Source organism: Hemiscyllium ocellatum, chromosome 4 (genome assembly GCF_020745735.1).
Source record: "Hemiscyllium ocellatum isolate sHemOce1 chromosome 4, sHemOce1.pat.X.cur, whole genome shotgun sequence".
Classification (NCBI taxonomy): domain Eukaryota; kingdom Metazoa; phylum Chordata; class Chondrichthyes; order Orectolobiformes; family Hemiscylliidae; genus Hemiscyllium; species Hemiscyllium ocellatum.
The window spans coordinates 66,507,010-66,526,314 of NC_083404.1; the positions used below are offsets into that span (position 1 = coordinate 66,507,010).

Genomic DNA, 19,305 nt, shown 5'->3' on the forward strand with positions numbered 1-19,305 from the left:
CTGTACAGGACATTGGTTCGGCAGTTTTCAAAATATTGCATGCAATTCTGGTCTCCTTCCTAACGGAAGGATGTTGTGAAACTTGAAAGGGTTCAGAAGAGATTTACAAGCTTGGAGGATTTGAGCTATAGGGAGAGGTTGAATAGCCGAAGGCTATTTTCCCTGGAGCGTCGGAGGCTGAGGGGTGACCTTATACAGGTTTATAAGATCATGAGGGGCATGGGTAGGATAAATAAACAAAGTCTCTTCCCTGGGGTGGGGGAGTCCAGACCTTGGGGGCATAGGCTTAGGGTGAAAGGGGAAAGATATAAAAGAGACCCAAGGGGCAACTTTTTCACGCAGGGTGTGGTATGTGTATGGAATGAGCTGCTAGAGGAAGTGGTGGAGGCTATTACAATTGCAACATTTAAAAGGCATCTTGATGGGTATATGAGTAGGAAGGGTTTGGAGGGATATGGGCTAGGTGCTGGCAGGTGGGACCAGATTGGTTTGGGATGTCTGGTTGGCATGGACAAGTTGGACTGAAGGGTCTGTTTCCATGCTGTACATTTCTATGACTCCATGACATGGACATCACTAGCAAGGTGAGTATTTATAGCCCGTCCCTAATTGAGAACCGAGAGTCAATTACATTGCTGTGGGTCTGTAGTTACATAAAATCTGTGTCTATTGTCCTGCTCCACACTTCTACCTGAGCAGCGCCCTGAAAGCTAGTGCTTCCAAATAAAGCTGTTTGACTATAACCTGGTGTTTTGTGATTTTTACTTTGTTCAACCTGTCCAACACTGGCTCCTCCACATCATCTTTAAAACATTGAAGAGGTAATAATACTGAAGGGGTTTAAAGCTGCATACTAATATTTTAACATACTTCAAAAGTACTTTAAAACATTTCAATAAAATATAAAAGCCCTTAAATACATGACAAAATGTTAAACGACAAAATCAACATTGAAGAATACAAATAGTAAGGCTTGCATATTAGGTTCCATTGTCTGTTAAGTTTAAAATGCCTCTTGCCTCTCTTAAAAGCAACCCTGCACATCATTCTGCAGTGATAATTGAGGCTGTTATTGTCTACCAGTTTATTTACACGCAATGGGGATGAGCAACAGCCTTCAAAAGTGCCATGACTCTCTGGGTAGTGATGAACACCCTCTGAGTAGCATTTGAGAAGAGTACTTGACGTAAAGACTTCAAACAAACCTCATCCCAATTTTCACATATGGCCCTAAATTGGTACAGTAGAAAAAGGGGCAGCCTTGAATTCTGTTCTTCATTTAATGTTCTCCTGTTCACTCATTGGCTCTGGAAGGTCACTGCTGAAAAGGAACATTTTATCAGAGAAGAAAGAATGTATTTTGGCTAGCAGTCAATTTTATAGTTGCAAAAATACACTTAAGAGTCATTCAACTTCTAGATTTGGATGCATCCTCCAGACTAGTTTGTTAAGTCTGTTTCTACTGTTATTTTATAACAATTGTGTGTTTCGTTGTAGTAATTAATGGTTAAAGGGAAACATAGATCATTGTAACAAAGTTTAAATATTTAGAGTCGTAGAGATGTGCAGCACTGAAACAGACCCTTCGGTCAACTCATCCATGATAACCAGATACCTGAAATTAATCTAGCTCCATTTGCCAGCATGTGGCCCATATCCCTCTAACCCCTTCCTATTCATGTACTCATCCAAATGCCTTTTAAATCATTTTATTGTACCTATAAGGTTAAAAGATTAATTGGGAATATCTTTCTGGACATTAATGCAATATTAAAGAGTTAGACTGCAAAACTGAACATTCTGGAGGTTGGTGGGGATGACATTCTGTCTCACAAAAAGCATGCAGAATGCAGATGACTATCCATTGTAATTTACACTTCATTTAGACAGTCATTTGCTATTACTCCCCTGTTATTGTCAAGTTAAACTATAATTCAATCTCTTCCATCCAGAGATGCTTTCTGGTCAGAGGTATGTCGTCCCTCGTTGTCTTGGGGACTCACGGAGTCAGGAAATCATCTGCATAACGATTCCCCAGGATTAGGGCATGAGCATTTGCATTATCTCTGAGGATGATCTCATCCTGTCATTGTACCTGGGATAACATGTCACTGTGAGTGTCTGGAGGTTGTCTTGAGTGGCATGTGATAATGGGGGAGTGGCCAGAGCATCTGTAGCCTTACCAACTGATTTGTATAAAGGGAATGTATTTTCTTTCTCTCTTCTGACTCGACTTTGTGCACCCACAAGGAGTTTCGGTAAGGTTACCTAGTTTGTATAAGCTTTATTAAACTTTAACAGTTTGCAGAAGTCAGTGTGATCGATTTGCATCTTGTGTGCAAAACCTCGGGAAAAGAACCTAACATATGATGGCAGCGGTGGGGTTCTAACATAAACAAGAGTTTCCAAGTTGACTGAATAAGCGATCATCTGAGTGTTGGTTGCATGAGACAGAAGGACCCACAAGATAAGCTTCACCTTGATCTCTCTCTCTCTCTCTCTCTTTCTAAACCTACCACTTATTCAACCCCTCGTCTCCTTGAGAAAGTCTATAGCCTGAAAACTTATCTTTAAAAATATAGATAAAGTGTAATGTTGAACTATGGGCGGCACGGTGGCACAGTGGTTAGCACTGCTGCCTCACAGCGCCTGTAGACCCGGGTTCAATTCCCGACTCAGGCGACTGACTGTGTGGAGTTTGCACGTTCTCCCCGTGTCTGCGTGGGTTTCCTCCGGGTGCTCCGGTTTCCTCCCACAGTCACAAAGATGTGCGGGTCAGGTGAATTGGCCATGCTAAATTGCCCATAGTGTTAGGTAAGGGGTAAATGTAGGGGTATGGGTGGGTTGCGCTTCGGCGGGTCGGTGTGGACTTGGGCCGAAGGGCCTGTTTCCACACTGTAAGTCTAATCTAATCTATAGATCATATTTAGTGTACTAGAAAATAGACAGGAAGGCTCAGAAAAAGGGTAGAACTTAAAGAATGCAAAAGATAGGGACATCTGGGCTCACAAAGTGATAACAGGATGCTGTAAGACAATGAAGAACATTTGCCTTAGCATCGGTGAATCTGTGTGAACAGGACATCAAGTGATAACATTCACAGCAGTCCCCTTGTGAAATTAATGATTTGGAGATGCCGGTGTTGGATTGGGGTGTACAAAGTTAAAAATCACATAACACCAGGTTATAGTCCAACAGGTTTAATTGGAAGCACACTAGCTTTCGGAGAGACACTCCTTCATCAGGTGATTGTGGAGGGCTCGATCGTAACACAGAATTTGTAGCAAAAATTTGCAGTGAGATGTAACTGAAGTTATACATTGAAAAATTGATTGTTTGTTAAGCCTTTCATCAATTAGAATACAGTGATAGTTCCACTTTTTTCATGTGTAAATCACAAAACCCTTTTTTTAAAAGTTGCATTCTCGGGTTAGTTGTTAACAATGGTGATAGCTGGACAATATGTTGAAGGTGTTAGCCCCCTGTGTTTTCTGTCTATGACCTGATGTTTAGATTAATTCTAATCTAAAAAGTGAGATAACAGAGTTTTACATAAATTCATGCAGTTTTTGAGCTCAGCGTTCTACATGAATGTATGCAATTTTTCAGCAAAGTGCAATGTTACTCTGCAAGTACAAGTTCACCACACAAAATATATATGTGCATGTGGGTCTTTGTCTGTCTGTGTGTGTGTGTCTGTCTGGGTTGGGAGTTGTGAGTGTGAGAAAGTGTGTGTGTGTGTGTAGTGAGTGCAGAGTGTCTTAAGTCTGTGAGAGGGTGCATGTGTGAGTGTGTGTGTCTATACGGGTGTGTGTGGGTGTCTGTGTGCGCATCTGTGTGTACCTGTGTCCGTGTGTATGTGAGAGTGTGTGTGCAGGAATATGTGTGTGTGTGTGTGTGTGTGTGTGTGTGTGTGTGTGTGTAGTGCAATGGTGATCACCTGTAATGTGACATGAACCCAAGGCCCCGGGTAAGGCTCTCCCTATAGACACACACACTCCCACACACAAGCACCCCCTCACAGACTTAAGACACTCTGCACTCACTACACACACACACACTTTCTCATACTCACAACCCCCACCCCAGACAGACAGACACACACACACACACACAAACACAGACAAAGACCCACATGCACATATATATTTTGTGTGGTGAATTTGTACTTGCAGAGTTACATTGCACTTTGCTCAAAAACTGCATACATTCATGTAGAACTCTGAGCTCAAAAATTGCATGAATTTATGTAAAACTCTGTTATCTCACTTTTTAGATTAGAATTAATCTAAACATCAGGTCATAGACAGAGAACACAGGGGGCTAATACCTTCAACATATTGTTCAGCTATCACCATTGTTAACAGCTAACCCAAGAATGCAACTTTAAAAAAAAAGGGTTTTGTGATTTGCACATGAAAAAAGTGAAACTATCACTGTATTCTAACAGATGAAAGGCTTAACAGACAATCAATTTTTCAATGTATAATTTCAGTTACATCACACTGCAAAGTTTTGCTATAAATTCTGTGTTACAATCGAGCCCTCCACAATCACCTGATGAAGGAGCGTCGCTCCGAAAACTAGTGTACTTCCAATTAAACCTGTTGGACTATAACCTGGTGTTGTGTGATTTTTAACTTTGTGAAATTAATGGCAGTGTTTGATTCTAATCCTGCAAGGAAACTCGGTACTATCAAAAACGTTGTAATTAATTGTCAGATGCTGCCAATTATAATGGATTCTTATTACCCCTTGCAAGTGGGGCAGACACAGAGAGAGATAAAAAGAAGGAGACATATTGTATATATTAATTGATGACATTGATGAGCAGGAGGAGGATTGGCAAATACCTGCTAGCTCCCCGCTTGCCGCCTTGTAGTACACCCTTCTACACCTGCTAGCGCTGTGATACCCAAACCAAAATTCACCAGCCAACCACCACCACCCCCATCATATCCTTCACTGCCGCCTGTTCTCTGCGCTCTAAACCTTGACCATGGGGAAGTCCCAAACCCCCATGTCCTGACCAGACCCAGGCTCCTGAAAGCTTCGCTGACTCAGTCGCTTTTAGGACTTAATCCAACACTAAAAAAGACAAAGAGACAGGCCCTTTTCAGACACACAGAGAACAGGGCACATTGTCCTATAACCCTGGCACAGACAGCGGTAGTGGGCAGGGCAGGCCCCACTATTACAACCCCGAGAGGTCTCCAATGGAATTGCTAACCCACCTAACTGAAACAGAACAGGCAACACTGCCCATAAACCCGAACAGAGAAAGTTCCCTACCTGAACAGTTCCTAACCCAAATCCTGGTGCAGGGGGAGAGACCACAATACAAGTTTACACTCCTGGAAACTCCAAGAGATGTGCTTGATCATGTCCCACACCCCCAACCAAAAGACAAGTGCAGAGGATTTCATTATGTTCCAGGCACAATTCAAATGTATCAAGCCACACCTCAGAACCTCTTCAGTCTGTGCTGCACGGCTTTGACCCCAAGTGGGTGGCATGGTGGTTAGCACTGTTGCCTCACAGCACCAGAGACCCAGGTTCAATTCCCACCTCAAGCAACTGTCTGTGTGGAGTTTGCACATTCTCCCCGTGTCTGCATGGGTTTCCTCTGGATGCTCTGGTTTCCTTCCACTGTCCAAAAATGTGCAGGTTAGTTAAATTGCCCGTAGTGTTAGGTGAAGGGGTAAATGTAGAGGAATGGGTCAGAGTGGGTTGCTTTTCGGAGGGTCGGTGTGGACTTGTTGGCCTGACCTGCTGCACTTTTCCAGCAACACATTTTCAGCTCTGATCTCCAGCATCTGCAGTCCTCACTTTCCACTGCCAAAGCAGACCTGTTTTCACTGTAATGTGGATAGTCATTGGTAGCGTGACTACCCACTATTGCACCCCAGGCAGGGGGCGGAGTTGCTATGCTGGAGACCCCTTCCAAGCCTGACCAATACCCCCCCCCCTTCTGCTTTATCTAATCTTGACTAAAGACCCTGAGGATGAACTGGTAGTGAGCTTGACTGTTGAGGATAAAGAAATCCCCTTCATGATTGATACCAGCACCACCGCCTCAACACTTGAGACGTCCTGTGTGCACCAACATGGATTTGGACTCTCCACAGCTCTATGCACCTTGGTGGTCTAACTGGACAGGAAAGGCAGTGTCCCCTAACAGAACCACTCATGGTTCAGTTTGACCCCCATACCTGTACTGTCCAATACACTCAAACCCTAATTTAAGCATTAACCTAGCAGAGAGGGATTTGTTGTGTGCCCTTCAGGCCGAGATTCTCTGCCTTGTTGAGGGCATTACACTTAGACATAATTCTACCAAGAGACAGTTCTGGATCTATTGCACCCCCAATGGAGGGCTGTCGGATTACAGCCAAAGGATTTTACCCCTCCTCTACAAGTCCCTGGTCCCCAGCCACGTAATCCTTTGATACGATTCCACTGGAGCCTCCACTGGAGCCTCCACTGAGCTGGCAGCCCCTTTGCCCCCTTCCTAGAGTCCATTGTCACTATTACTGTAATGGAACACATTGATCTGCCTCTTAGTAAATGTTCCTCTCCATCTCTGGCACCAACCAGGGTTGGTTTCTCCTCACATTGCTTTGTAGCCCTCATTTACAGATAAGGTAAAGGCCCTGCGATTTTTAATACTGCAATTATAGCAACAGTTGGCCTCGTTTTTACTGACCACACCCAATATCTTACACAAGCTCAACTCAGCCGTTATGAGGTAGCCCTTCTTAACTACCCCTTCTGACCTTCTCCTACTGCTGGACTGTTAACATGGCGACTTTACTCAGTGTCCCTCCACAGGAGCTTCTTCATCCTCCCCATGACTGACTTCTTGGCATGCCCCCAACCAGACCTTTTGGATGCTCCATTGCCCATACTGGATTTAACTCTCTTTGTAGTGGTAGCTCGTCAATATCACCCCGAGGAGTGCCTCTTTCAGGATATGCAATCGTCGCCCTCACGGTACATTAGAAACAGCCTCCCTCCACCTCCCGGTTTCTGCCCAGAAAACAGAACTCCCTGTCCTGACACGAGCCTGTATCTGGCCAAAGTGGAAATGGTCAATCTCTTCACAGATTCACGGTACTCCTCTGATGTGGCCCATGACTTTGGCCAGCTTTGGTCCCAGCGAGGATTCCTGACCTCTTCAGGCACCCCTATTAACAACACATTGTGGGCGGCACGGTGGTTAGCACTGCTGCCTCACAGCGCCAGAGACCCGGGTTCAATTCCCGACTCAGGCAAAAGACTGTATGGAGTTTGCACATTCTCCCCGTGTCTGCGTCGGTTTCCTCCCACAGTCCAAAGATGTGGACTGTGCTAAATTGCCCGTAGTGTTAGTTAAGGGGTAAATGTAGGGGTATGGGTGGGTTGTGCTTCGGTGGGTCAGTGTGGACTTGTTGGGCTGAAGGGCCTGTTTCCACACAGTAAGTAATCTAAACATTATGTCCAAAATCTCCTTAAGGCCACTCTCCTCCCAAACAATTAGCCATAATCAAGTGTGCTGCCCATGTCACAGACACTACAGATGTCAGCCATGGCAATGCCAGAGCTGACCAAGCCGCGAAGGACATGGCAAGAGTTCACAATTTAATCGGCAGGCACCCAACCAAAAACCTGTCTCAAAAACAAAAGTCATTCCAGATATCATCACCGTGCAGTATTTACAGGGGGACACCCTTTATTCAGAAAAGCAGATACAAAAGACGCATGGGTGCTCGTCCTCTGTGTCAAGAGGCCTCTGGATCACTCCAGTCGGTCAAGTATGTATACCTGATACCTCGTTACCAATGCTCATTGATTGGCTTCATATTTGGCAAGGAGGGAATGAGTAGTATCATGTTGCAAACCTGGTGGCACCCCCGATTGGCCAAAGCAATCCAAACATGTGTCAGTTCATGTTTGATATGTAAGCAAAATAATGCAGGTCAAGGGGTGCAGTGTGTAACAGGAAAAGCTCCCTTGCCAGCAGGTCTATTGGTATGTATTCAGCTTGATTTTATTGAATTTCCGCATGTACGTTGCTATAAGTATTGGCTTGTTGTTATTGATGTCTTTAGTAGATGGATTGAGGCTTTTCCCACTGTACTAATAACACTGCCTCAGTGGTGGTACGATTACTCCTAACAGGAATCATACCGAGGTTGGAGTGCACTGACAGCTTAGTTCAGACAATGGCCCCACTTTGTAGGGAAAGTTAACATAGAGCCGTGTGAAGCGCTACATATTCAGCAAGAAGGGCTTTTGCCCAAAACGTCGATTTTACTGCTCCTCGAATGCTGCCTGAACTGCTGTGCTCTTCCAGCACCACTAATCCAGAATATGGTTTCCAGCATCTGCAGTCATTGTTTTTACCTAACAATTCCACTGTGCCTACCACCTCCAGGTGTCAGGCATATGGAGAGGGGAAACGGGACCCTTAAGACCAAATTAACTAAGCTGATGTGTGAAATGGAGCTGAACTGGTTGAAGGTTGTGCATTTGGTGTTGTATCACATGAGAATTAGCCCACAATTGACCACTGATCTGTCAGCAGTTGAGATAATCTACGGCAAACCCAGTAGGACTCCTTGGGATGCAGATACAAACAGATATAAACCCAGCCACCTGCATAATCCTAAATATTATGGGAGAGGAAATGCAGGCATACTTTCGACAGCTAACCTTGTCTCTAAAGTTCCTTCACTCACAGGTCAGGAACACCTTTGGATCACCACCACAAACAGTGAATCATGATTCGAGCAACCCGAATGAATTTCCCACCTGCAGACAGGAGACCTCATATTGACCAAAACCTGGGACCACCCCAAGCGTGGATACAGCTGGAAAGGAAAGTACCAGGTGCTCCTACGAACACCAACTGCAGTCCAAGTCCAAGGACAAAGCAGCTGGGTTCATTTCAGTGACTGTAAACGACGGTCCCCTCAACCAACCTGAAAACTGCATATGCAGTTTACAGCGCCATAGCTGCCGTTGCAACATTCTGCCTAGAGGACAATTTGTTTTATAAAGCTCATATGCGTTTGCACTGTAGTGGTAGGAGGCTTAGAAGGATGGCTTCGGGTCAGTGCATAGAGCTGATTAAATTCAGTTAACACTCAATCTTCCAACTACATGGAAGCCCAGGAAAAAGGTACTGCTTCCCACAACCCCACAAGCTATCCCCTTAACTTCACGGGATGGGGATGGGGTTGTGTGTGCCTATGACTTGGACCCCACGTATGCTTCTTGTGCCCAGAAACAATGTACCCGCGGACATTGACAGGTCAGCCATGGAATGTTCACCTTCTTTTTATTTCAAAAATATACTTTATTCATAAAATAATTTGATGGTCTGTACAGTTGGTCATGCCATACATATGTAAACATTTACATACAGAGATCAGAATTTATCATTTTTTTTATACAGATCTATACATTTTTCAATCAAATGCCCATATATTTAGCTGAGGCGTCAGCAGAGCCCAAATGACTGCATAGGCCCCCTGTTCTTCGTTAGGCAGGCAGATGTTACACGGTGGTCTTCCCCCACTGCGCCTTGGCGGCAGTTGCCCCAAGCTTCAGGCTGTCCCTCAACACGTAGTCCTGGACCTTGGAATGTGCCAGTCTGCAACACTCAGTCAGGGTCAACTCTTTCAGCTGGAAGATCAACAGGTTTCGGACCACCCAGAGAGAGTCCTTCACCGAGTTGAAGATCCTCCAGGCACAGTTGATGTTCGACTCAGTGTGTGTTCCGGGGAACAGGCCATACAGCATGGAGTCCCGCGTCACGGCGCTGCTCGGGATGAACCTCGACAAACACCACTACATTCCTCTCCAGACTTCCTCTGCATAGGCACATTCCAGAAGGAGGTGTGTGACAGTCTCGTCCCCCCCGCAGCCGCTTTGAGGGCAGCGTGCGGTGCGGCTGAGAGTCCAGGCGTGCATAAAGGCACAGGCAGAGCCTTTCTCACCACCAGCCAAGCCATGTCTTGGTGCTTGTTGGAAAGTTCTGGCGATGAGGCATTCTGCCAAATGGCTTTGACAGTCTGCTCAGAGAACCGCTTGATAGAATCTGCCTTCTCCTTTTCCCGAAGGGTCTCAAGGACACTACGTGCTGACCACTTCCTGATGGACTTGTGGTCAAAGGTGTTTTTCTTCATAAACTTCCCCACGAAGGACAGGTGATACGGAACGGTCCAATACTCGGAGCGGTCCGCGGCAGCAAGGCCAGGCCCATCCTTCGCAACACCGGGGACAGGTAGAACCTCAGTACGTAGTGACACTTGGTGTTTGTGTACCGGGGATCCACGCACAGCTTGATGCAGCCACACGCAAAGGTGGCCATCAGGGTGAGGGTGGCATTGGGCGTATTTTTTCCCCCGTTGCCCAGATCTTTGTACAGCAAGTCCCTTCGGACCTGGTCCATCTTTGATCTCCATATAAACTGGAAGATGGCCCATGACCTGCACGTCTGTTGAGCAAAGGTGCTTAAATGTTACTGCAGTTCATTTGCAGGCACTGCAACGGTATCCAGGTCAGCTCAGCCTTTTGATCATACCCTTTTTCTGATTACCAACTGATCGGATCAGGTGGAAACTCCAGCCAGGACAGGAGCTGACGGTACATTCAGTTCGTAGCTGTCAGCCACAAAGCAATTAAGTGCTACCAAGCCAAAAGAGGGTTTGTGTTCCTTCTCAACAGGACCTTCACAACAGCCACCCCAATTCTCCCTATCCTATTTGCTGTAGGGACAGTAGGACCACTCACTGTGCCATGCCCACAAAGTGCTCCTACCCGTTGCAGGATAGTAGCCCGATCGGTTAGTGAGAGATTCTGTGCGAACTGGAGGGACCCAGTAACTCTGTGCTGTCCCTAGGGGGAGTGGCAGGGTCGATCACAGCAAAGAACAGAAACGACTTCATTTATGGGTTGACCATTCTCAGAAGCTGTATCATAAGATAAGTGCAGTTAATCACAAATTAGCAGAACTAAGGCTTGACGCACAACAGACCAGATATGCCATTGATTATTAACAGGCCCAACAAAAAAGCATCTGTACAATTATGGGAAATAAATGTATTACCCACAGTACAGATTAATCTTACAACATAACACATGCTATTCAATCCATTCAGCACCAGCTACATGATTTCAGACAGGACCCTCATATGGCACAAGACTGGCTCGGTTGGCTGTTCAGGGGAACTTGGAGATCCTATTTATTTCACAGGTTAGTAATTTTTGCTGTCCTACTCGTTTTATGTGAAGACAGGCCTGTATAAACAATAGGTATAAACATCTGTTTCCCACTTTTACAGAAACACAGGAACAAACCCCAATTAAACGAGTCTTAATAATAAGATGCTGAGAGGGGCGGCACAGATGGAAGGAGTAAATAATGGTTAGGCAAGGATGTGCCCACAGCAGGATGAGGTCAAATGGCCTTGAGAACAGGAATGAGCTTTTTTTTTCACAGAGTAAAAAATGAGGTCTGCAGATGCTGGAGATCACAGCTGCAAATGTGTTGCTGGTCAAAGCACAGCAGGCCAGGCAGCATCTCAGGAATAGAGAATTCGACGTTTCGAGCATAAGCCCTTCATCAGGAATAAGAGAGAGAGAGCCAAGCAGGCTAAGATAAAAGGTAGGGAGGAGGGACTAGGGGGAGGGGCAATGGAGGTGGGATAGGTGGAAGGAGGTCAAGGTGAGGGTGATAGGCCGGAGTCGGGTGGGGGCGGAGAGGTCAGGAAGAGGATTGCAGGTTAGGAGGGCGGTGCTGAGTTGAGGGAACCGACTGAGACAAGATGGGGGGAGGGGAAATGAGGAAACTGGAGAAATCTGAATTCATACCTTGTGGTTGGAGGGTTCCCAGACAGAAGATGAGGCGCTCCTCCTCCAGCCGTCGTGTAGTTGTGTTCTGCCGGTGGAGGAGTCCAAGGACCTGCATGTCCTCGGTGGAGTGGGAGGGAGAGTTAAAGTGTTGAGCCACGGGGTGATTGGGTTGGTTGGTTCGGGCGGCCCGGAGGTGTTCTCTGAAGCGTTCCGCAAGTAAGCGGCCTGTCTCACCAATATAGAGGAGGCCACATCGGGTGCAGCGGATGCAATAGATGATGTGTGTGGAGATACAGGTGAACTTGTGGCGGATATGGAAGGATCCCTTGGGGCCTTGGAGGGAAGTGAGTGTGGAGGTGTGGGCGCAAGTTTTACATTTCCTGCGGTTGCAGGGGAAGGTGCCGGGGGTGGAGGTTGGGTTGGTGGGGGGTGTGGATCTGACGAGGGATTCACGAAGGGAGTGGTCCTTGCGGAACGCTGGTAGGGGAGGGGAGGGAAATATATCCTTGGTGGTGGGGTCCGTTTGGAGGTGGCGGAAATGGCGGCGGATGATACGTTGTATGCGGAGGTTGGTGGGGTGGTAGGTGAGAACCAGTGGGGTTCTGTCTTGGTGGCGGTTGGAGGAGCGGGGCTCAAGGGCGGAGGAGCGGGAAGTGGAGGAGATGCGGTGGAGGGCATCGTCGATCACGTCTGGGGGGAATCTGCGGTCCTTGAAGAAGGAGGCCATCTGGGCTGTGCGGTGTTGGAATTGGTCCTCCTGGGAGCAGATGCGGCGGAGACGAAGGAATTGGGAATATGGGATGGCGTTTTTACAGGGGGCAGGGTGGGAGGAGGTGTAGTCCAGGTAGCTGTGGGAGTCAGTCGGTTTATAATAGATGTCTGTGTTGAGTCGGTCGCCCGAGATAGAAATGGAAAGGTCTAGGAAGGGGAGGGAGGAGTCTGAGACAGTCCAGGTGAATTTCAGGTCGGGATGGAAGGTGTTAGTAAAGTTGATGAACTGTTCAACCTCCTCGTGGGAGCACGAGGCAGCGCCGATACAGTCATCGATGTAGCGGAGGAAAAGGTGGGGGGTGGTGCCAGTGTAGTTGCGGAAGATGGACTGTTCCACATATCCTACGAAGAGGCAGGCATAGCTGGGGCCCATGCGGGTGCCCATGGCAACTCCTTTAGTTTGGAGGAAGTGGGAGGATTGAAAAGAGAAGTTATTCAGGGTGAGGACCAGTTCAGTCAGTCGAAGGAGGGTGTCAGTGGAAGGGTACTGCTTGGTGCGGCGGGAAAGGAAGAAGCGGAGGGCTTTGAGTCCTTCGTGATGGGGGATGGAGGTGTACAGGGACTGGATGTCCATAGTGAAAATAAGGCGTTGGGGACCGGGGAAGCGAAAATCCTGGAGGAGGTGGAGGGCGTGGGTGGTGTCCCGAACGTAGGTGGGGAGTTCTTGGACTAAAGGGGACAGGACCGTGTCGAGGTATTGGGAGATGAGTTCGGTGGGGCAGGAGCAGGCTGAGACAATGGGTCGGCCGGGGCAGGCAGGTTTGTGGATTTTGAGCAGGAGGTAGAAACGGGCAGTGCGGGGTTGTGGGACTATGAGGTTGGAGGCGGTGGATGGGAGATCCCCTGAGGTGATGAGGTCTTGGATGGTCTGGGAGATGATGGTTTGGTGGTGGGAGGTGGGGTCGTGGTCAAGGGGGCGATAAGAGGAGGCGTCCGCGAGCTGGCGTTTGGCTTCAGCGGTATACAGGTCAGTGCGCCAAACTACCACCGCGCCTCCCTTGTCTGCGGGTTTGATGGTGAGGTTGGGATTGGAGCGGAGGGAGTGGAGGGCTGCACGTTCTGAGGGTGAGAGGTTGGAGTGGGTGAGAGGGGTGGACAGGTTGAGTCGGTTAATGTCACGGCGGCAGTTGGCTATAAAGAGGTCGAGGGCGGGTAGGAGGCCAGCACGGGGTGTCCAGGTGGATGGGGTGTGTTGGAGGTGGGAGAAGGGGTCGTCAGAGGATGGGCGGGAGTCTTGGTTGTGAAAGTAGGCACGGAGGCGAAGGCGGCGGAAGAATTGTTCAATATCTCGCCGCGTGTTGAACTCATTAATCCGAGGGCGTAGGGGAATGAAGGTGAGGCCCCTGCTGAGGACTGATCTTTCATCCTCAGAGAGGGGGAGATCTGGAGGGATAGTGAAAATCCGGCATGGTTGGAAGCTAGGACCTGGTGTGGGACTGGAGCTGGTAAGACACGAGATAAACAGGAGTAATGGGTACTTTAGGGAAGTGGAGGATGTAAACGGGGAGGGGGAAACAATGAAATAAGAAAAAATATGTAGGAACCACATTATATAAATATCGAGTATTTGTTGAATTCAGTGTGTTTTGTTCCTGCCTTGCGGACATCACACCCACTTGCAAGTGTGAAATAAAGGGCACTACTGATTCAGATCTTGTCTCGGACTGAAATTATTGCAGTGAGTGAGCTTTGTTTCTCACAGTCCAACACCGGCAACTCCAAACCTGTGAAGAGATGCACAGTTTACCTTTCAAGTTGTAACTGCGCCACCAGGTCTCTGAATGTAACAATGATAAGTTTACGTGCGACGATTAAAATCGTACTTCAGACCGTATATTGAGCACGGGGCTTGTAAACTCGAAAGTGGGGCTTCATTATCATATATCGGTAGCATATTCACGTGCTCGGGTCTAGGGAGAGGAATAATTGTAAATGTTAATAGAACCACCTATTTCCCACAGTACACCACGGCAAAGACCACCCTTCATGCCTCGCTGTGCACCTTGGGAACAGTGGTTAGAAAGCGGATTGGGGGAAAGATGTGAGCGCGTGCGGTGTTAATGACGCATGCGTACTGCCGTAGGGACGCTCGTGTGTTGTTGTCGAGAGATTGGTGATCGATTCTATTTGGCGCCATTTCTAGCGCGAGGGGGATGGAGGAAATTTGTCTTTGAACCTGCGACGAAATACACGATTGAGGAGGGGGCAAACCTGAATACCATTGTGCAACATTTCACATGTACCTCAGCAAGTTTATTTTTCTATTCTGATTGTGCTTTAGGATAGATTTGCTCCCAGTTCAGAGGATTAGGTTTTTCTTCTATTGTTGTTGGTGGCAGGGTCAGCTTATGAGGTCTGTTCATCTTGGCTGCTGCAAGATTGGACCGAAATTATTTAAGCTTCACGTTATTTTTTGACTGGCCATATTAAAACAAAAAAAATCATTTGGAAAACGAGCAGGGGAGTTATGCCGTTTTCTTCCTTTAGTTTTCTTACCCCCGGACAGTATTTGTGCCTCAGGCAACATCCCACAACGACAAAATTAGACTTTCGTGATCATATGGCTTTTTTTTGCGTGATTGTGTTATTGTGTCCCAACAGTTCTCAAATTTGACAAAATTGTGTGTTTTTAGAGGCGTTGATAGGTGTAATATAAATGCAGGGTTTTTCTTTTCTAACTTGCTTTTTAAATCCAGATTGTGATTTACTAAAGACGTGATTTGGTTTGATGCCGGTAATGAAAATCTAGCAACTTTTTTGAAACCTTTACAAACATGCTGAAGGATACGTTGAACCTGCTTTTGTCAGCTAGCTTAATTTGATTTGATTTATTGCTGTATGTAACTAGGTACAGTGAAAAGTTTTCTTTTGCATGCACTACATGCAGATCATAACAAAGATCATAATAGAACAGTGAGAAGACAAAGTTACGGCTGCAAAGTGGCTGCACAAAAGCAATATCAGCATTAGATTTGAAATTTCAGGGGTCCATTCAGAAGTTTAATAATAGTAGGGAAGAAGCTGTTCTTGAACATGTTGGTATCTATGTTTAACTTTTTGTACCTTCTGCCAGACCGAAGAGGTTGGAAGAGATTATAACTAAGGTGGGGCAGGTCTTTGTCTTTCCAAGGCAACAAGAAGTGTAATTGGAGTTGATGCAAGGAAGGTTGGCTTGCCTGATGGAATGGGCTGTGTTCACAACTCTGTGTAGTTTGAGCAGAGCAGTTGCCACACCAAGCTGTGATGCATCCAGGTAAAATGCTTTCTGTGGTGCATCTGTAAAAGTTGGTGAGAATTCTTATGGAAATGCCAAATTTCCTGAGCCTCCTGAGGAAGAAGAAGCTTTGTGCTTTCTTGACCATCACGTCAACATGGATGGTCCAGGCCAGATAGTTGGTGATCATCACACCTAGGAACTTGACATTATTGATCAGCTCCACTTCTGCTCTATTGATGTAGGTAGGGACATGCCCTCCTTGCTTCCTGAAGTCAATGATCGATTGTTTAGTTTTGTTGACATTGAAGAAGAGATTGTTCTCTTTAGACCATGCCACCAGCACTCTATCTCTTTCCTGTGTTCTATCTCCTCTTTGTTTGATATCTGGCCTTTAACATTGGTATTATCAGCAAAATTGTAGATGGAGATTGGATGGAATTTAGCCAGTTATGAGTGTACAGGGAGTACAGTAAGGGGCTGAGTACACATCTGTGTGAGATGTCAGTGTTGAGTACTGTTGTGAAGGAGGTGCTGTTGTCCATGTTCACTGATTTCGATTTGTGGGTCAGGAAGTCAAGTATCCAGTTGCAGGGGAAAAGCAGTGACCTAGGTCTCGAAGTTTGGAGTTTAGTTTAGTTGGGATTATAGTGTTGAAGGTGGAGCTGTAGAAACCTGACTTAGGTATCATTATCGTCCAGATATTCTCGGATGAGTATGGGACTAGGGAGATGATGTCTGCTGTCGACCTGTTGCACAATATGGCTATGTATACTTGAAGACCACCCCTATGCAATTTTATAAACAACTAAATTTCTAACCTTTAGGAGATAACTGGGTTCAGTATTTGTATTAAGGCACGAGTGAGTGTTCCTGAATAAAAGTCGTAAATTTTCCAGCAAAATGGAACCTACCAATGTAAAGGGTTTTGCCTGTCTGGCAGTGTACCAGACTTCAGCTAGGGTCTTGGATTGTGTAAATAACAAGTTAGAAAGAGCAAGTACTCATTCTAGGTTGTTTCTGGATATGAGTGGAGCGATGTTTTGGAATCAAGTCCAGCCAGATTAGTTAGACCTTGGTCTGTCGTGGAGCTGATGTTGCACTTTTGAGAAACTTGACAGACAGTCAATTGCACAGACACTCTTTAGACCGTTCTCCTTTGACTGGGGCACATTGCCTGAGAATCTCAGAAAGGGTGTATGTCACAGATATCATAACTGTACAATGTCGGACTGTCTTGGGATGGAAGTGATAATCAATGGGGTTTTACCAGTCCAGCTACAAAAACTTATTTTTGTGTCATTAGGAAAACCGAAAAATCTGGGAATTAGAAGTAAACAGCTGAAGCAAAGTTACTTCAAGAATCGTGATCAAACATTTGCATTATGTTTTTTTCCTGCAATACCTGCCTGTATCATTGTAAAATAAATAGTACATTTAGTAAAATACAAGTTATTTATCAGAGCTATCAATGTTGGGATTGTTATTTGATGGGAAATGTGAGACTAGTCACTTTTATTTTGTCTGATTTCCCCATCTTGAACAAGCCTAATATCTTTTGGTAGGGCATTGGCAGGATAAGGCTATTGTTTCGAACTTGTGGTAGAGATACTGATTCTTTCGAGTTCTCTGATCGCTTTCAGGTGACACCAAACTAGTTTGAAAATCATCTTCAGCCTCAGGCTACATTTTTGTCCTATTATCCTTTATCGTTAGACTACTCATTTCCACCTCTGTAACATTGTCTGACTTTCCATTAGTCTGTGTGCTGCTGAAAAATTTACCTTTTTTCACCTCTAGACTTCATTGCACCAATACTCTAATTGCTGCTGTCCGACGTCTCTGCACAAGTTTCATCTCATCCAAAACACTGATGTTTTCCCACTTTGCACAAAGTTTTGTTTTCTTATGCCCAAAATTTAAAACCAATGTGTTTATCTTTAATTTCCTTCATGATTTTTCATCTTGCTAACTTTGTTAATTGCTTCTAGATGTACTTTCTCATTTAGTTTTTACCTTCTCTTTGCCTGTTCTTCCATTTCCCCACTTCAAATCCCTCCTTATTGCCCACCTCTTCATTTTTGTTTTCATTTTTGACGACTTCATACTTCTGAAGCTCAGCTTGATATCTTGTGCATTAAAATGAACCCATATCAGTGTAGGTTGTGCAGTAATTTAACAACTTTTAATAATATTTATCTTCTACAGTTGTTTGCAGGTACAGATCGCATTCAGTACCTAAAAAGATGAAGGAAAATTGTAGTTTTCAGTCTTTGTTCTTCATTAGTCTTCCTGACCTTCGGAAATTGTGTGGCATAACAATTAAATTGAACTGTGATGATGCTGATGCAAGAAGTTTACAGATTTTAACATGCAGGTAATATAAATCACTCATTAGAAAAATAAAGTATATCCTTCTATCACTACTTATTGCTCCTTTCCAGTCATGTACATGTCTATTTTTGTGCTAACAATAGGCTGAAATTCATGTCAAATAGATTTAGGTGCAGATGGATATTAAATTCAGAGAAGGATAAAATGGATTGCCCACTTAACAATTCTGGTTTAAAGTGGTTACAAATGTTTCATTCTTGTTGTTTGCACTTATGTGCTCTTCATTCTCATCATTGAGGATATGAGTATTTGTGAAACCTGCTTTTCTTAGTTCTTTAATTGTCCACTGTCATTCATAACAGGACTGAAGACCTTCAATCTGATCCATTGGCTGTGGGCTTGCTTAATACAATCTGTTGCATGTTGCTTCTATTGTTTGGCTTGTACTAGAAACAACATGGTGTTGTGGTTCTGTTCGCTGAACTGGGAATTTGTGTTGCGGACGTTTTGTCCCCTGTCTAGGTGACATCTTCAGTGCTTGGGAGCCTCCTGTGAAACGCTTCTGTGGTTTTTCTCTGCCGTTTCCGGTTGTCAGTTCCAACTGTCCACTGCAGTGGCCAGTATATTGGGTCCAGGTCAATGTGTTAGGATCTGTGGTTGAGTGCCATGCCTCTAGGAACTCCCTGGCTGTTCTCTGTTTGGCTTGTCCTATAATAGTGGTGTTGTCCCAGTCTAACTCATGTTGCTTGTCATCTGCATGTGTAGCTACTAAAGATAGCTGGTCATGTCGTTTTGTGGCTAGTTGGTGTTCATGGATACGGGTCATTAGCTATCTTCCTGTTTGACCTATGTAGTGTTTTGTGCAGTCCTTGCATGGGATTTTGTACTCTACATTTGTTTTGCTCCTGTTGGGTATCTGGTCCTTTGTCCTGGTAAGTTGTTTGAGAGTGGCTGTTGGTTTGTGTGCTGTTATGAGTCCTAGTGGTCGTAATAGTCTGGCTGTCAGTTCACAAATGTTCTTGATGTATGGTAATGTGGCTAGCCCTTTGGGTTATGGCATGTCCTCATTCCATTGTCTTTCCCTTAGGCATCTGTTGGTGAAATTGCGGGAGTATCTGTTTTTGGCGAATACATTGTGGAGGTGT

General features: G+C 45.6%; 1 protein-coding gene across 1 annotated transcript in view; it reads left to right on the forward strand.

Annotated features, from left to right (window-relative positions):
- Positions 1 to 18,072: 18,072 nt before the first annotated feature.
- Positions 18,073 to 19,305, forward strand: part of LOC132815206 (uncharacterized protein C18orf63-like) — a 79,614-nt gene continuing 78,381 nt past the window's right edge. The window contains exon 1 of the mRNA XM_060824022.1: positions 18,073 to 18,174. Coding sequence (XP_060680005.1) covers positions 18,073 to 18,174 — 102 coding nt within the window. The remainder of the gene's footprint in view (positions 18,175 to 19,305) is intronic.